Here is a 13,652-nt window from a genome sequence, read left to right as displayed (position 1 = left end):
CACCGAGCGGCGCGGCCGGAGCGCCGCCCTGCGCCAGCGCGCCCCCTGCCGGCCGGGCGGAACCCACTGAGCGACCCTCTCCGCCGCTCTGTCGCGACAGGCGGGACGGGCGGTCACGTTGGGAGCTAACTGTGGTGCGGCTGTGCACTTCTCCTGAGGGACTCAGCACCGCCCGCGGGGAGCGGAGCGCGTGTGCGACACGGGGAAAACCGGGCCAAGGCCCCCGCCATAGTCCTGAGCGGAAAATGGGGCGACAGACGCTCCCAATGGAAAACTACGACTCCCGGTGTCCCTCGCGTCAGCGGGTGCGCTTGCGCGTCGCAGCAGCGGGCGTTAATTGGCCGCCGGCGCCGCCGCCATTTCGCGCGTTGGCTCAAGGCCGGTAGCGGCGCGGCGCGCGCAGAGCAGGCTCCGCCCCCTCCGCCCGGTGCTGCGGGCGGACCAGGACCGGCGCCCGCCCGGCCCCGTTCGTGCCGGGTGAGCGGGCGGGCCTCGGGCCCGGGCCCAAAGAACCAGCGGCGCCCCGCCGGCCCTTTACAAAGCCACCCAATCAGCGCCTCCCGCGGCCGCGGCCAATCGGAAGGCGCGGCGCAGCGGGGAGCGTGGCTGGGCCGGTCACGTGGGGCGCGCTCCGCCAATCAGCGCCGCGGGACGCGGGGTCGCCCCGGCTCCCGCCAAGTACGAGCGGGCCGGGCCGGGCGGGACGCGCCGGGAGCGGCGGGGGCTGCGCGGGCCGCGCCGCCTCGGGTTCGGCCGCCGCCGCCCGGCAGCGCCGCGAGCCGCGCCTGCCGCCGCCACAGGTGGGGCCGATCGGGGGGCGCGGTGCGCCGCGGCCGGGGCGCGAGGGGTTTCCGGCGGCGGTTGGGCCGCGGGGTGCGCGGGGCCTGCCCGGGGTAACAAAGGAGGCGCCGGAGCTGCCGCCGCGCCCCGGGGCCGGGCCCGGGCCCGGGCCCGCCCTTGCTGCCGATTCTTGGAATCCCGGAGCGGTTTGGGCGGGGAGGGTTCGGAAGGCCCGGCCCTGCCATGGCACAGACACCTTCCACCGTGCCGGGGTGATTCAGCCCGGGCCGGGCACTGCCGGGGGTCCCGGGGCACCGGAGCCGCCCGGTGCCAGGGCTGCGCTCCCTCAGGAATCCCCTCACGCATCCCCCGCTCCTGCCCCGCCGGGTCCCGCTGGGAGCCGCTGGCTCCGGGCTGCCCTCGGCCTGGGGGTGGCATTGGGAGCCCTTTGTCCTCCCTGCCCGGGCCCGGGGCAGCTGTCGGGCTCTGCCGCGGCCCCGGGAAGCAGCAGCTCCTCGGCAACGAGCACGAGTGTTGATCTGTTGTTTTCTCCCGTAGCCATGGAGTGCAGAGACAAAGCTGCTGTTCCTCCACGGAAACTCGTCCAAGGTAAGGCAGCGTCTCTCATCCAGTGCAGTTTTAACACATTGCAAGTGTTTCAGACCTGATTTTGTGAAATACGTTGGTTTGGCTGTGATTAAACGAGCTCTAAGTGGCTCATCTCAATTGTATCCTTCCAAATGAATGAAATCCTCTGATGTTTGCTGTTACTCAGTAACTTGGTGTTGTCGTTGCAGCTCGGCTGCCCTTCAAACGCCTCAATCCCGTGCCAAAGGAAAAATTTGATGTGGATTCAGAAGTGAAAAAAGTCAAGAGCTCCCCGAGTGCTTTTGTTCCAATCAAGGATCCGTCCCTGGATGCTGCCTGTGCCTCCCTGGACAATGTGGAGAACGACTGCCAGCTGGGCTCAGATAGGAATTTGACTCCAAAACTCGTGAATGGAAAAGGTCCCTTGGACCATTTTATCCAGAAAAACCCAGGAGGTGACACAAGTGACCCTGGGGATGTTCCTGACCCCTCCCAGGGCTCTGGCCACGGACTGGGGGACAGCAGCGAGCTGGGGGACCAGGATTGCAGAGCTGCTGTCACCAACGGCACGATAGGAAAGGAGCTGGAGCAGCTGAGCTGCCTGAACTCGAGGCAGAGCAGCCCTGCAGGTGGCTCCACGCAGACTGAGGGGCCCTGTGCTGCTGCAGCCCCAGGGGGGGACAGGGGGCTCAGCAGCCAGCCCTGCTCCGGGCTGCTGGCGGGCAGGAAGGGCGCTCAGGACGAACTGAAGGATGTGCTGTTTGAGGGGAAGGTACCCGTGGTGCTGCTGGAGGACATCATGAGCCTGAAATCCCCCCCAGTGGTCTCTCTGGATGGCAGCAGCACCTCAGAGAACGAGGCCCTGGGCTCGTCCCCCGAGGGAGAGTCGGGGCTCAGCCGCTCCTCGCTCAGCTCCAGCAGCTCCCCTGACCTGCAGCTGGCACAGCCCAGCAGGAGCTCCAGCCCTCTGGCTGCCTCCACACCTGCCAGGAAGGTTGGTCTGCTCTGCCCTGGGCCTCAAGCTGCTGTTTGGGCCGTGTTGGGGTTCCTGGGATTGTGGGCAAGAGGAGGAGTGTACTCCTCGTTAATGCATTCCTGATGTATTAATGAATTATTGATCTTTGGGAGCTTGAAATGCTGCAGCTGAAGGATTTTATCCTCACTGGTTCTGGCTGTATTGACATTTCTTTAGTGAAATGCCCACTTGGTGTTTTGGTAACAGCATCCAGGAGCAGCTCTGTGCTTTAGGAGCTGTTTCCCAAGCTCTGTTCACTCTCCCTGGAGCTGCTGGGATTCCTGGGAGGATGTTCCCCCAGCACAGCCTGTGCAGATGCTTTTCCAGCTCTGAATTTCTGCAGCTGCCATGGAAAAGCTCTGGCACAGATTTCCCAGGGAAAGCTGTGGCTGCCTCATCTCTGGAAGTGTCCCAGGCCAGGCTGGGTGGGGAATGGAGCACCTGGGACAGTGGAACTGGATGGGCTTTAAACCCCAAACATTCTGGGATTCCATGAAAAAGCTCTGGATGAGGGAGGTTTTTGGTCACCTGAGTTTCAGTTCAGCAGGAGACCCCCAAACACCCTGATTTTTAGGGCAGTTTTGACAGAGAAGCTTCCAAGGGCAGCAGCATCAGCTCAGGTGGCTGAACCTCGTGAGTTCTCCCAATCCTTTTGTTGTATTTATCAAGTCAAATGATCAACTCCTCCTCTGTGAAAACTCCCAGTTCTTCCACCTCTAAAATAAACAGACACACTCAGGCAGGCATGAAGTATTTCCAGTGTAGCAGAACAACAGAGAGCACTGCAGGTGTAACCCAGTACTGCCACTGGGGCTGGGTTGGCTCCTGTGCTGCTCCCCAAAATGAGGGGCTGCACCCCAGCCTGTGCAGCTGGGAGTCCTGGCAGGTTTGTTTTCCTGGGAGGAAACAGCTCTGAGGAGATGAAGGCCCCACTTGACAGAACTCCTGTTTTATATCAGATAAATATAGCAAATAAAGCAGTTGGGCTGTGTTAGCCTGTTAATCACAGTTAAAATATGATGCTGTGAATGGCAGGAGGAGGAGGAGGGGGGATCTGGTAAATCAAGTCACAGTGTGCTGAAATATTGACAAATTTGACCAGTCTATGAACAATGATCATAACATAAAACACCTTTTTCTTCTTCCCATAAAAGATAAATGACAAGTGTGCCCTGTTTGGAATTTAGGGTCAGTGTGCTGTTGCTGGTGGAAGGTCAAGTGGACTGTGATGAGAAGGGGAAACTGTTAAAATGTGGCAAACAGTCCTTGTGTTCATAAAGTTACAGCTAAACAGCACAGCAGGTTAGGTGGATGTTAAAAAAACAAAAACACCCTAAACAACCCCAAATTTAGCTGGAAGTGACTTTGCCATCCTGAAATGCCCCCTGGGTGCTCCCTTGGTGCTCCCTTGCAAGGCTCCTGTGGGGCTCAGGGGTTTGTTCTTCACACCTGAGGTGTCCTGGCAGCAGGAGCTGGGATGGAAAAGGGAGAGTTGGATCTGCCTGAGGTGTGTCCTCATTCCTGCCCTGGGGAATTGGCAGTGCCTGGATGTGATCTGCAGGAGCAACCTGATGTCACTCAGGCTGGAAAGGAACCAGGGTCTCTAAAACTTGCATTTTGTGATTGCAGGTACCTCAGAAATTCCACAGAAGTTCAGCAGAGAAGGAGAAGCTGAGATTGCAAAGAGTAAGGCATTTCCCTGACCCCAAAGCTCCCCTGAGCAGCCAGCAGAGGCCTTTCAACATTTCCTTTTATCTCAGCCCTGCAACATCTCTCTTGCCATTTTTCCTCCCCCTGAGGAGTGTGGAAAACCTTTAATGCAGCACTTAAAGTGCTTGGCTCTTTCCAAAGAATGGAGCCCTGGGTGCACTTGGGGCTTTTTGGGGAGGGATTGGAGAGGTTTAAACCCCAAAATGTTTTAATTAACACACAAGGAAGTGGGGCAGTGTGTGTGTGACTTCAGAGTGTCACCACTGGATGCCACCACTGGGAATGCTCAAGCTCCAGGTTCTGTTGGATGCAAACTCAGCAAACTCTGCTCCCAAATTCTGCTGCCAGGCCTGGAGTGCTGCATCCAGAGGAGGCTGAAGGGTCACTGGGGTTTGCAACAGCAATGGGATTTTTTGGGGTTTGTGTGAGGAGTTCTGTGTCTCTCAGTGCCTTGTTTATAAACTCCTGTGTTTTATGTAAGTTGTAGCTGTAAAGCTCCCTGCTTTTCCCAGTGCCCCATATAGAATTTCAATCTGTTGTTTTCTTCCCATCTATAGCTTTGTTAAAAATAGCAGGGATGTGAGGGAGAGAGGAGAATGGGAGCTAAAAATGCTGCTGAGAATGAACTAGACCCACCAGTGAGCTGTCAGCTTCACACCAGCTCCCAGCACATTCCATGACTCAGGCTGACAGTGTTGTTTCCTTGCCATTGGCACCATTTGGCTGTTGGTGGCTTTCTGCAGTTATTTGTGTTGTGACACTGCTCAGGAAGCCTTGATGTTGACAAGGAGAGATGTGAAATCAATAAAAGAAAACTGAAAATACCCAGGGAGGAGTTGGAGTGTCTGGGCACAGGCAGATCCTCCTTTCCTGGTGACATCACCAGTGCCTGCAGCACAGAAAAGCTCCTTCTCTTTAATTTAACATTTTTCTCCTTTCTGTCAGCAGAGCCATGGTGGGAATTGTTGTTTTGGGAGGAAACACCATGAAAGGGAACACTTGCAATAAAATCTTCCCCCCACTGTTCCCAGAGTGCCCCTTGAACAAGCTCAGGGCACTGGTGGTGTCTGATGGTCTGAAATGGAAGAAAACACTCCACAATCTGGAGTTTGGAGACTGATGATTCCCTGAATATCATGAATATTCCCTGAGCTCATGGAATATCCCAGCTCAGGAGGGACCCACAGGGATCATCAGAGTCTGATTTCTGTGATAGTGGAAAGCATCAGAAAATCCTTGTGGGTTTATGATGTCAAATCAGCTGAAATTCACTTGTAGAAGTGACACCAGTGCAGCTCTACAATGACACTGGAGCATGAAAGCTGAGCTCAGGAGGAAATATTTTGGAAAGAATCTGAAATCTCCTATTAAATAAGGGAATAATTACAATTTTTTAATTCCCATCTAATTTTCCTTAATGCTTCAATGGTAATGAAGATGGCTCAACACAAAGCTTTTCTTTGATGCTTAGAGAAATGGAAATACCTCTTTTTATTTTTTTTTTTGCTAAGGGAAAAGAATAATTCAAGCTTTCAGAGAGGCAGCACAGGGAAGCTCAGCTGGGGATGTGCTCCCACCTGCATTCCTGGGGAGGATGGGGGGTCTCTCCCATTCCAGAATGTTTTGTGATGCTGCAGGTCAGGCTCTGGCTGGGTCCAGTTTGCTGTTTGATGATGGGATGCTGGTTTCCATCAGGGCTGTGGCAGCAGCAGGTGCAGCTCCCCCAGTGTCCCCTTTGTGCCCCAGGACCAGGAGCGTGCAGACAAGCTGCAGAGGCTGCAGGCAGAGAGGGAGCAGAAGGGCAGGCTGAAGGAAGAGGCAAAAGCTGCAAAGGAACGAGCCAAGGAGGAGGCAAAGAAGAGGAAAGAGGAAGAGAAGGAGCTGAAAGAGAGAGAAAGGAGGGAAAAGAAAGAAAAGGAGGAGAAGGAGAAAGCTGAGAAGCTGCGAGTGAAGGAGGAGAAGCGCAAGGAGAGGCAGGAGGCTCTGGAGTGAGTGCTGGGGCTGTGGGCTGGGTGCTGGGGCTCTGGGCTGGGTGCTGGGGCTCTGGGCTGGGTGCTGGGGCTCTGGGCTGGGTGCTGGGGCTCTGGGCTGGGTGCTGGGGCTCTGGGCTGGGTGCTGGGGCTCTGGGGTGGGTGCTGGGGCTCTGGAGTGGGTGCTGAGGCTCTGAAGTGAGTGCTGGGGCTGTGGGGTGGGTGCTGAGGCTCTGAAGTGAGTGCTGGGGCTCTGGGGTGGGTGCTGAGGCTCTAGGGTGGGTGCTGAGGCTCTGAAGTGAGTGCTGGGGCTGTGGGGTGGGTGCTGAGGCTCTGGGGTGGGTGCTGGGGCTCTGGGGTGGGTGCTGAGGCTCTGAAGTGAGTGCTGGGGCTGTGGGATGGGTGCTGGGGCTCTGGGGTGGGTGCTGAGGCTCTGAAGTGAGTGCTGGGGCTGTGGGATGGGTGCTGAGGCTCTGGGGTGGGTGCTGGGGCTCTGGGGTGGGTGCTGGGGCTCTGGGGTGGGTGCTGGGGCTCTGGGCTGGGTGCTGGGGCTGTGGGGTGGGTGCTGGGGCTCTGGGGTGGCTCTGAATGCTTGAGGGACCCTGTGCCCCATCCCAGCAGTGCCTCCTGCTGCCCTGAGCTCCCCCCTGAGCTGGGCTGCCACTGGGCCCTGTTTGTGGGGGAACTGACCTGGGACTTGATAATCCCTTTAATTTCCTGGTGTCGAGGGAAATTTGAGGCAGCCTCTTAACTCTGTGGCTGAATGGGTCAATATTTGCTCTAGAAGGAATGAAAAGTCTTCTCTGCACTTGACCAAGTGTGGTTCTGACAGATGATCCTCGTGGTGGGGTCTGGGTCATGCTCTGGGGCCTCCCCCCTCCTCAGTGCTGATAACCCCTTCCTGCTGGGTGACAATTGACAGGATCTTTGTTTTCTAGGGCAAAACTTGAGGAGAAGAGAAAGAAAGAAGAGGAGAAACGGTTAAAGGAGGAGGAGAAGGTAAAAATGCTTTCCCTGGCTTGTCTGTAAATTCTGTGTGGGGTGAAATGTTGGAGGTGCCAGCTGGGATGGAGCCTGTCCCCCCTGACCTGCTGGGGCTCCTCCATGCAGATTTTCCCCTGTTCCTTTCACACTGTTGGCTCCTTTGCTTTTACCCTCCTGAGTGTTTTCTGTGTGGGTTTCTGAGTGTTTTCTGTGTGGGTTTCTGAGTGTCTTCTGTGTGGGTTTCTGAGTGTTTTCTGTGGGTTTCTGAGTGCCCACAGGTGACCTGTCCCCTGGAGTGACCCTGGAGCCCTGCTCGTGCCAGGGAGGATGAGGAGGAGGAGGGTTTGTGTTGAGTCACAGGAGCTGCTGACTGCCTGAACTTTGCTTTGTGCCTGGCTGCATGTGAATTTGAGTCATGCCTGAGCTCACCTGGGATTGCACAGCTCTGTTTCCCTCTCTGTGTTGACAGTTTGCATTTGGGTTCTCCTTTCAGCGCCTCCATGCACAGAAGGCAGAGATCACCAGGTTCTTCCAGAAACCAAAGACTCCACAGGCCCCCAAGGTGAGGCATTGCTGTGCCTGTGTCCCACAGTTGTTCCTAATAAATTTGTTCAGGTTGCTCCTAGCCCCTCACAGCTTCTCAGATGGTCAAAACATTACATTGTCTTCATTTCCTGGTCTCAAAAGTATAAAGGATTTTAAGGAGAAGGCCAGAGCAGAGACTACAGAAGACATTTGTGGCTGGTTTAGTGAATCTCAGCTCTGTCTTCTGCATTGCCTGGAAGATCTGCTGGAGTTTGCACAGGAAGGGCTTAACCTAAATCTTCACTTAACCTAAATCTTCACCTCAAACAACACCTCAGCAGGTGTTTCTTGCACGTGTTGGTGCTGCAGCTTCTCAGTGTCCAAACCCTGACATTCCCCCCTCGATGTTTCAGACCCTTGCTGGCTCCTGTGGGAAGTTTGCTCCTTTTGAAATTAAGGAGAACATGGTCCTGGCCCCCCTGAGCCGTGTTGCCCTGGATCCAGACTACCTGGAGCAGCTGGATAAGCTCCTGCATGCCCAGAATGGAGAAGGTTCTTTCTTGAGGGATCTGAAATGTCGAAAACCACGAAAAGCTGGGCCCACCTTGGTCAATGACAGCAGTGACAGCATAAACAGGTCAGTGGGGCTCTCTCTGCTCTGTGTGTGCAGGCTGAGCTGCAGAGGGGCTGTGGCTGGCTCTGGAGGGGAGGCTGGAGCTGCTCTGGGTTTCCTGAGCTCTGCCCTGTGTTGCAGTGACGTGGTGGTGGTGGAGAGCTGCCAGGCAGATGCTGTCCCTGAGAGGGAGAAGTTTGGCAGGATGAAGCTGCTGCAGTTCAGTGAGAATCACCGTCCTGCCTACTGGGGCACCTGGAACAAGAGAACCCCCCTGATCAGAGGCAGGAATCCATGGTCCAAGGACACTGTAAGCACCTCAGCCTGCTGCCCTCCTCCCCTCTTTGGGCTCTAGAAATCAATGCTTGGCCAATCCCCTGGGATTTCTGACCACTTTGAAACCCCAGGCTGGGTTTGGTGCTGTGCTGTCCAGTGATGGACCAATGTTGGCATTTCTTGCAGAAGCTGCTGGACTATGAAGTAGACAGTGATGAAGAGTGGGAAGAGGAGGAGCCAGGGGAAAGTCTCTCCCATAGTGAAGAGGTGAGAATCCTGCATGCTGAAAAAAATCAGGAACCACTTGCACTTGGCAGTGTGACCCCTAATTCATGTATTTGTAGGATGATGAAGAGGAGGGAGAGGATGAAGATGAGGATGATGGGTTTTTTGTACCCCATGGGTACCTATCTGAAGATGAAGGTGTGACAGAGGTGAGGAGCTGGGTGTCCCTGTGCTCTCTGTTCCCAGTGTGGTGTCAGTATTGGCAGGGGAGCTCCAGCAGGGCTGGGCTCCCTCAGGAGCACGAGGCAAAGCTGGCTTGAAAAAGCTCTTTGATTTATTTATTTTCCTCCTGGCATGGGTGTAACGAGTCCTTTGTCCCCTGGGCTGCAGGAGTGTGACCCAGAGAACCAGAAGGTTCGACAGAAGCTGAAAGCAAAGGAGTGGGACGAGCTGATAGCCAAGGGCAAGAGGTTCCATGTGCTCCAGCCTGTGAAGATTGGCTGTGTCTGGGAAAGGGCAGCAAAGGACAGCAGCACCAGCACAGACCTGAAGGTGCTGCAGCAGTTCACAGCCTGTGTCCTGGATCCTCCTGTGCCAGAGGAAGAGCAGCAGACACAGAAATGTAGCAAAAAAAGAGCAAAAGATCAGCAAAGTAAGACCTGAAGGGCTAAAGAGTTATTTCCACAGTGTTGTACTCTGCTTTGGAGGGAGCAGGGAATTATTGAGTGTTGAATTCAGAATGAGCTGTTTCTGACAAGTCTGGAATCCAAGGAATCTCTGAGAGCTCTTGGAAAGGAGTTTTCTGGCAGTGCCTCTCCAAAAAGTCTTGCTCTGGGCAATCTAGGAAATAAAGCCAAGCAGACTTGAGCAAGCTCAGATTTAGGATGGGCTTGAGCCTGTTTATTGTTTGGGGGGAAGGGTTTGGTTTGTGTTGGGTTCCAGTCCTGAGCTTTTCCTGCACCTGATTAACAGAAGGATGTGAATAACTCACATGAAGGCCAAACAGGGGGTGAGGATTTCACCCCAGGATATTGTGACTATTGGGGGTGAAGTTTTCTACATCACATTCAGCTGCTGTTACAATCATGGAATCCAGAGTGGTTTGGGTTGGGAGGGACCTTGAAGATCATCCTTTAAGGATGTAAAGAATTGATGAACTTTAAGTTTCTACCATGGGCAGGGAACATCTTCCACTTGCTCCAAGCCCCATCTCTAAAATCAATCCTGGTGTTTCCCCCTCTGGTGCTGATTTACACCTGCCTGGCTTTACCAAACTCTCACCTGTCCCGTGTCCCTTTTCCTCCCCTGCAGTCCTCGGGCACCTGCTGCCTCTGCTGCACGGGAACGTGCACGGGAGCAGGGTGATCATCCAGGAATTCCAGGAATGCTGCAGGCAGGGCCGCTTCGGGGATGTGGAGGGGAGCCCCCCGCCCCCGCCCGGGGGGGAGGACAAGGACAAGGACAGCGGGGTCCCCTCCAAGGCCAGGCTGAAGAGGATCATCTCAGAGAACTCGGTGTATGAGAAGAGGCCCGAGTTCAGGATGTGCTGGTACGTGCACCCCGAGGTGCTGCGCAGCTTCGGCCTCCTGCAGCTGCCCGTGCCCTGCCAGTGGAGATACCTCACCCAGGTGCCCTGTGCTGCCAGGGAGGAGGGGGGCAGCGTGCCAGGACCACCCCTGCCCCTGCCCACCCCCCCTGCAGCCAAGAGGAAAGCCGTGGGCAGCATGTCCATCACCCAGTTCATGAAGAGACCTCGGGACGCCGGGCAGGTGAGTGCTGGTGAGATGCTGTGTCCTAATGAGGGGTGTGGGGTGTGAGGTGTGAGGTGCTGTGCCCTAATGAGGGGTGTGAGGTGTGGGGTGCTGTGCCCTAATGAGGGGTGCAGGGTGTGGGGTGTGAGGTGCTGTGTCCTAATGAGGGGTGCTGGGTGTGAGGTGCTGTGTCCTAATGAGGGGTGTGAGGTGTGAGGTGCTGTGCCCTAATGAGGGGTGTGGGGTGTGAGGTATGGGGTGCTGTGCCCTAATGAGGGGTGCTGGGTGTTGTACCCCAGTGAGCAGTGCTGGCTGTGGGGTTTGTGGGGTGTTTGTTGTACCCCTGTGAGCAGTGCTGGCTGTGGGGTTTGTGGGGTGCTGTACCCCTGTGAGCAGTGCTGGCTGTGGGGTTTGTGGGGTGTTTGCTGTACCCCTGTGAGCAGTGCTGGCTGTGGGGTTTGTGGGGTGTTGTACCCCAGTGAGCAGTGCTGGCTGTGGGGTTTGTGGGGTGCTGTACCCCAGTGAGCAGTGCTGGCTGTGGGGTTTGTGGGGTGTTTGCTGTACCCCAGAGAGCAGTGCTGGCTGTGGGGTTTGTGGGGTGTTTGTTGTACCCCAGTGAGCAGTGCTGGCTGTGGGGTTTGTGGGGTGTTTGCTGTACCCCAGTGAGCAGTGCTGGCTGTGGGGTTTGTGGGGTGTTTGCTGTACCCCAGTGAGCAGTGCTGGCTGTGGGGTTTGTGGGGTGTTTGCTGTACCCCAGTGAGCTGTGCTGGCTGTGGGGTTTGTGGGGTATTTGTTTTACCCCAGTGAGCAGTGCTGGCTGTGGGGTTTGTGGGGTGTTGTACCCCAGTGAGCAGTGCTGGCTGTGGGGTTTGTGGGGTGTTTTGCCTGTACCCCAGTGAGCAGTGCTGGCTGTGGGGGTTTGTGGGGTGTTTGCTGTACCCCAGTGAGCAGTGCTGGCTGTGGGGTTTGTGGGGTGCTGTACCCCAGTGAGCAGTGCTGCCTGTGGGGTTTGTGGGGTGCTGTACCCCAGTGAGCTGTGCTGCCCTGTGGGGTTTGTGGGGTGTTTGTTGTACCCCAGTGAGCAGTGCTGGCTGTGGGGTTTGTGGGGTATTTGTTTTACCCCAGTGAGCAGTGCTGGCTGTGGGGTTTGTGGGGTGCTGTACCCCAGTGAGCAGTGCTGGCTGTGGGGTTTGTGGGGTGTTTGCTGTACCCCAGTGAGCAGTGCTGGCTGTGGGGTTTGTGGGGTGTTTGCTGTACCCCAGTGAGCAGTGCTGGCTGTGGGGTTTGTGGGGTGCTGTACCCCAGTGAGCAGTGCTGGCTGTGGGTTTGTGGGGTGTTTGCTGTACCCCAGTGAGCAGTGCTGGCTGTGGGGTTTGTGGGGTGTTTGCTGTACCCCAGTGAGCAGTGCTGGCTGTGGGGTTTGTGGGGTGTTTGCTGTACCCCAGTGAGCAGTGCTGGCTGTGGGGTTTGTGGGGTGTGCTGTACCCCCAGTGAGCAGTGCTGGCTGTGGGGTTTTGTGGGGTGTTTGCTGTACCCCCAGTGAGCAGTGCTGGCTGTGGGGTTTGTGGGGTGCTGTACCCCAGTGAGCAGTGCTGGCTGTGGGGTTTGTGGGGTGCTGTACCCCTGTGAGCAGTGCTGGCTGTGGGGTTTGTGGGGTGTTTGCTGTACCCCAGTGAGCAGTGCTGGCTGTGGGGTTTGTGGGGTGCTGTACCCCAGTGAGCAGTGCTGGCTGTGGGGTTTGTGGGGTGTTTGCTGTACCCCAGTGAGCAGTGCTGGCTGTGGGGTTTGTGGGGTGTTTGCTGTACCCCAGTGAGCAGTGCTGGCTGTGGGGTTTGTGGGGTGTTTGCTGTACCCCAGTCAGCAGTGCTGGCTGTGGGGTTTGTGGGGTGTTTGCTGTACCCCTGTGAGCAGTGCTGGCTGTGGGGTTTGTGGGGTGTTTGCTGTACCCCAGAGAGCAGTGCTGGCTGTGGGGTTTGTGGGGTGTTTGTTGTACCCCAGTGAGCAGTGCTGGCTGTGGGGTTTGTGGGGTGTTTGCTGTACCCCAGAGAGCAGTGCTGGCTGTGGGGTTTCACCCTGTTAGCTCCAGCCACTGCCCTGCCCACAGAGCCCCCTTTTTGTGGGGAGAGCAGTGCAATGATGGCTCTAAAAGGATGCTTTCCTTTGTGTGTGTGCAGCTTGCAGGCTCTGTTCCATTGCACACGTTGCTCTCCTGCTGTTCTCCCATTCTCTGCTGTTTGGCACTGATTGCATCCAAGCTGTGAATAGTTGCAGAGTCTGCTTGGCCTTGGTTTTACAGCTGTGTGTAATTTGTGTGCAGGTTTTATGTGTGCCTGTGGCTGCCAGATGTACAGCCAGAGCTGATGACTTAGAGCAGTTGCATGTGAGCAGATTAAATGTGGTTCCCAAGTGCTGCAGCTCAGCCCAGAGCAGTCTGTGGAGGCTCAAAGCTCAACTTCAAGAGCTGCTTTTAAAATGTAATAATTCATAGGGCCAAAATGGGATGGAATTGCAGTGCTTGCTGCCTGGGAGCTGTCTTGTGGTTTTCCTGTTGTTGCTTCTGCTTTTCAGGACAACCACAGGTAGTGCTGCAGCCTAATCATGACTGCAAAATGGGATCATGGAATTCCAGAATGGTTTGGCTTGGGAAGGAGCTCAAATCCCCAACCCAGTGCCGCCCCTGCCCCTGTCCCTGGTGCTCCAGCCTGACCCTGGGCACTGCCAGGGATCCAGGGGCAGCTCTAGGAATTCCATCCCAGCCCCTCCCCACCCTCACAGGGAGGAATTCCATCCCAGTATCCCACCCAGCCCTGCCCCCTGGCAGTGGGGAGCCATTCCTTGTGTCCTGTCCCTCCATCCCTTCCCAAAATCTCTCTCCATGTTTCCTCCTGGCCCTTCAGGCACTCTCCCCACAAAGCTTGGGATGCTCTCCTGAGGCTTTAGGTGCAGGAACTTGGGGTTATGAACCTTTTGCTTCCAATCCCACAGGGTTTGAAATCCCTGCCAGGGGATTTATTCCTCCTTCCCTGTGCAGCAGCTTAGGAAAGAGCCCCAGAATGGTTTGGGTTGGGAGGGACCTTAAAGCTCATCTCATTCCACCCCCTCCCATGGACCACAGATGAGGCTTTTGATGCTTTTGATGCTTTGCCTTCCCAATTTATTCTTGGCTTTTTTGGCTTTTCTACTGAAAAAGCTCAGCATTCAGGTATTGATAGAGA

General features: G+C 56.0%; 1 protein-coding gene across 2 annotated transcripts; it reads left to right on the top strand.

The window, feature by feature from the left end:
- The first annotated feature begins 563 nt into the window (after nucleotides 1–563).
- Nucleotides 564–13,035, top strand: CHAF1A (chromatin assembly factor 1 subunit A). 2 transcript variants are annotated; one of them, XM_079328361.1, is made up of 14 exons: nucleotides 565–800; nucleotides 1,339–1,389; nucleotides 1,578–2,362; nucleotides 4,013–4,069; nucleotides 5,840–6,081; nucleotides 7,002–7,062; nucleotides 7,541–7,609; nucleotides 7,986–8,209; nucleotides 8,327–8,495; nucleotides 8,648–8,728; nucleotides 8,806–8,895; nucleotides 9,077–9,338; nucleotides 9,998–10,455; nucleotides 13,006–13,035. In XM_079328361.1, the coding sequence occupies exons 2-14, from the start codon at nucleotides 1,341–1,343 to the stop codon at nucleotides 13,018–13,020; spliced, it is 2,562 nt and encodes an 853-aa protein (XP_079184487.1). In that variant the 5' UTR covers nucleotides 565–800; nucleotides 1,339–1,340; the 3' UTR covers nucleotides 13,021–13,035. The 2 variants fall into 2 exon arrangements, with proteins under 2 accessions (XP_079184486.1, XP_079184487.1); XM_079328360.1 differs by lacking the exon at nucleotides 13,006–13,035 and having other exon boundaries at nucleotides 564–800; nucleotides 9,998–10,531.
- Nucleotides 13,036–13,652: the final 617 nt, after the last annotated feature.

This window comes from Erithacus rubecula, assembly GCF_903797595.1.
Source record: "Erithacus rubecula genome assembly, chromosome: 28".
NCBI lineage: Eukaryota > Metazoa > Chordata > Aves > Passeriformes > Muscicapidae > Erithacus > Erithacus rubecula.
Note: the sequence above shows the minus strand (reverse complement) of the source record. Positions and strands in the feature narration are given on the sequence as shown.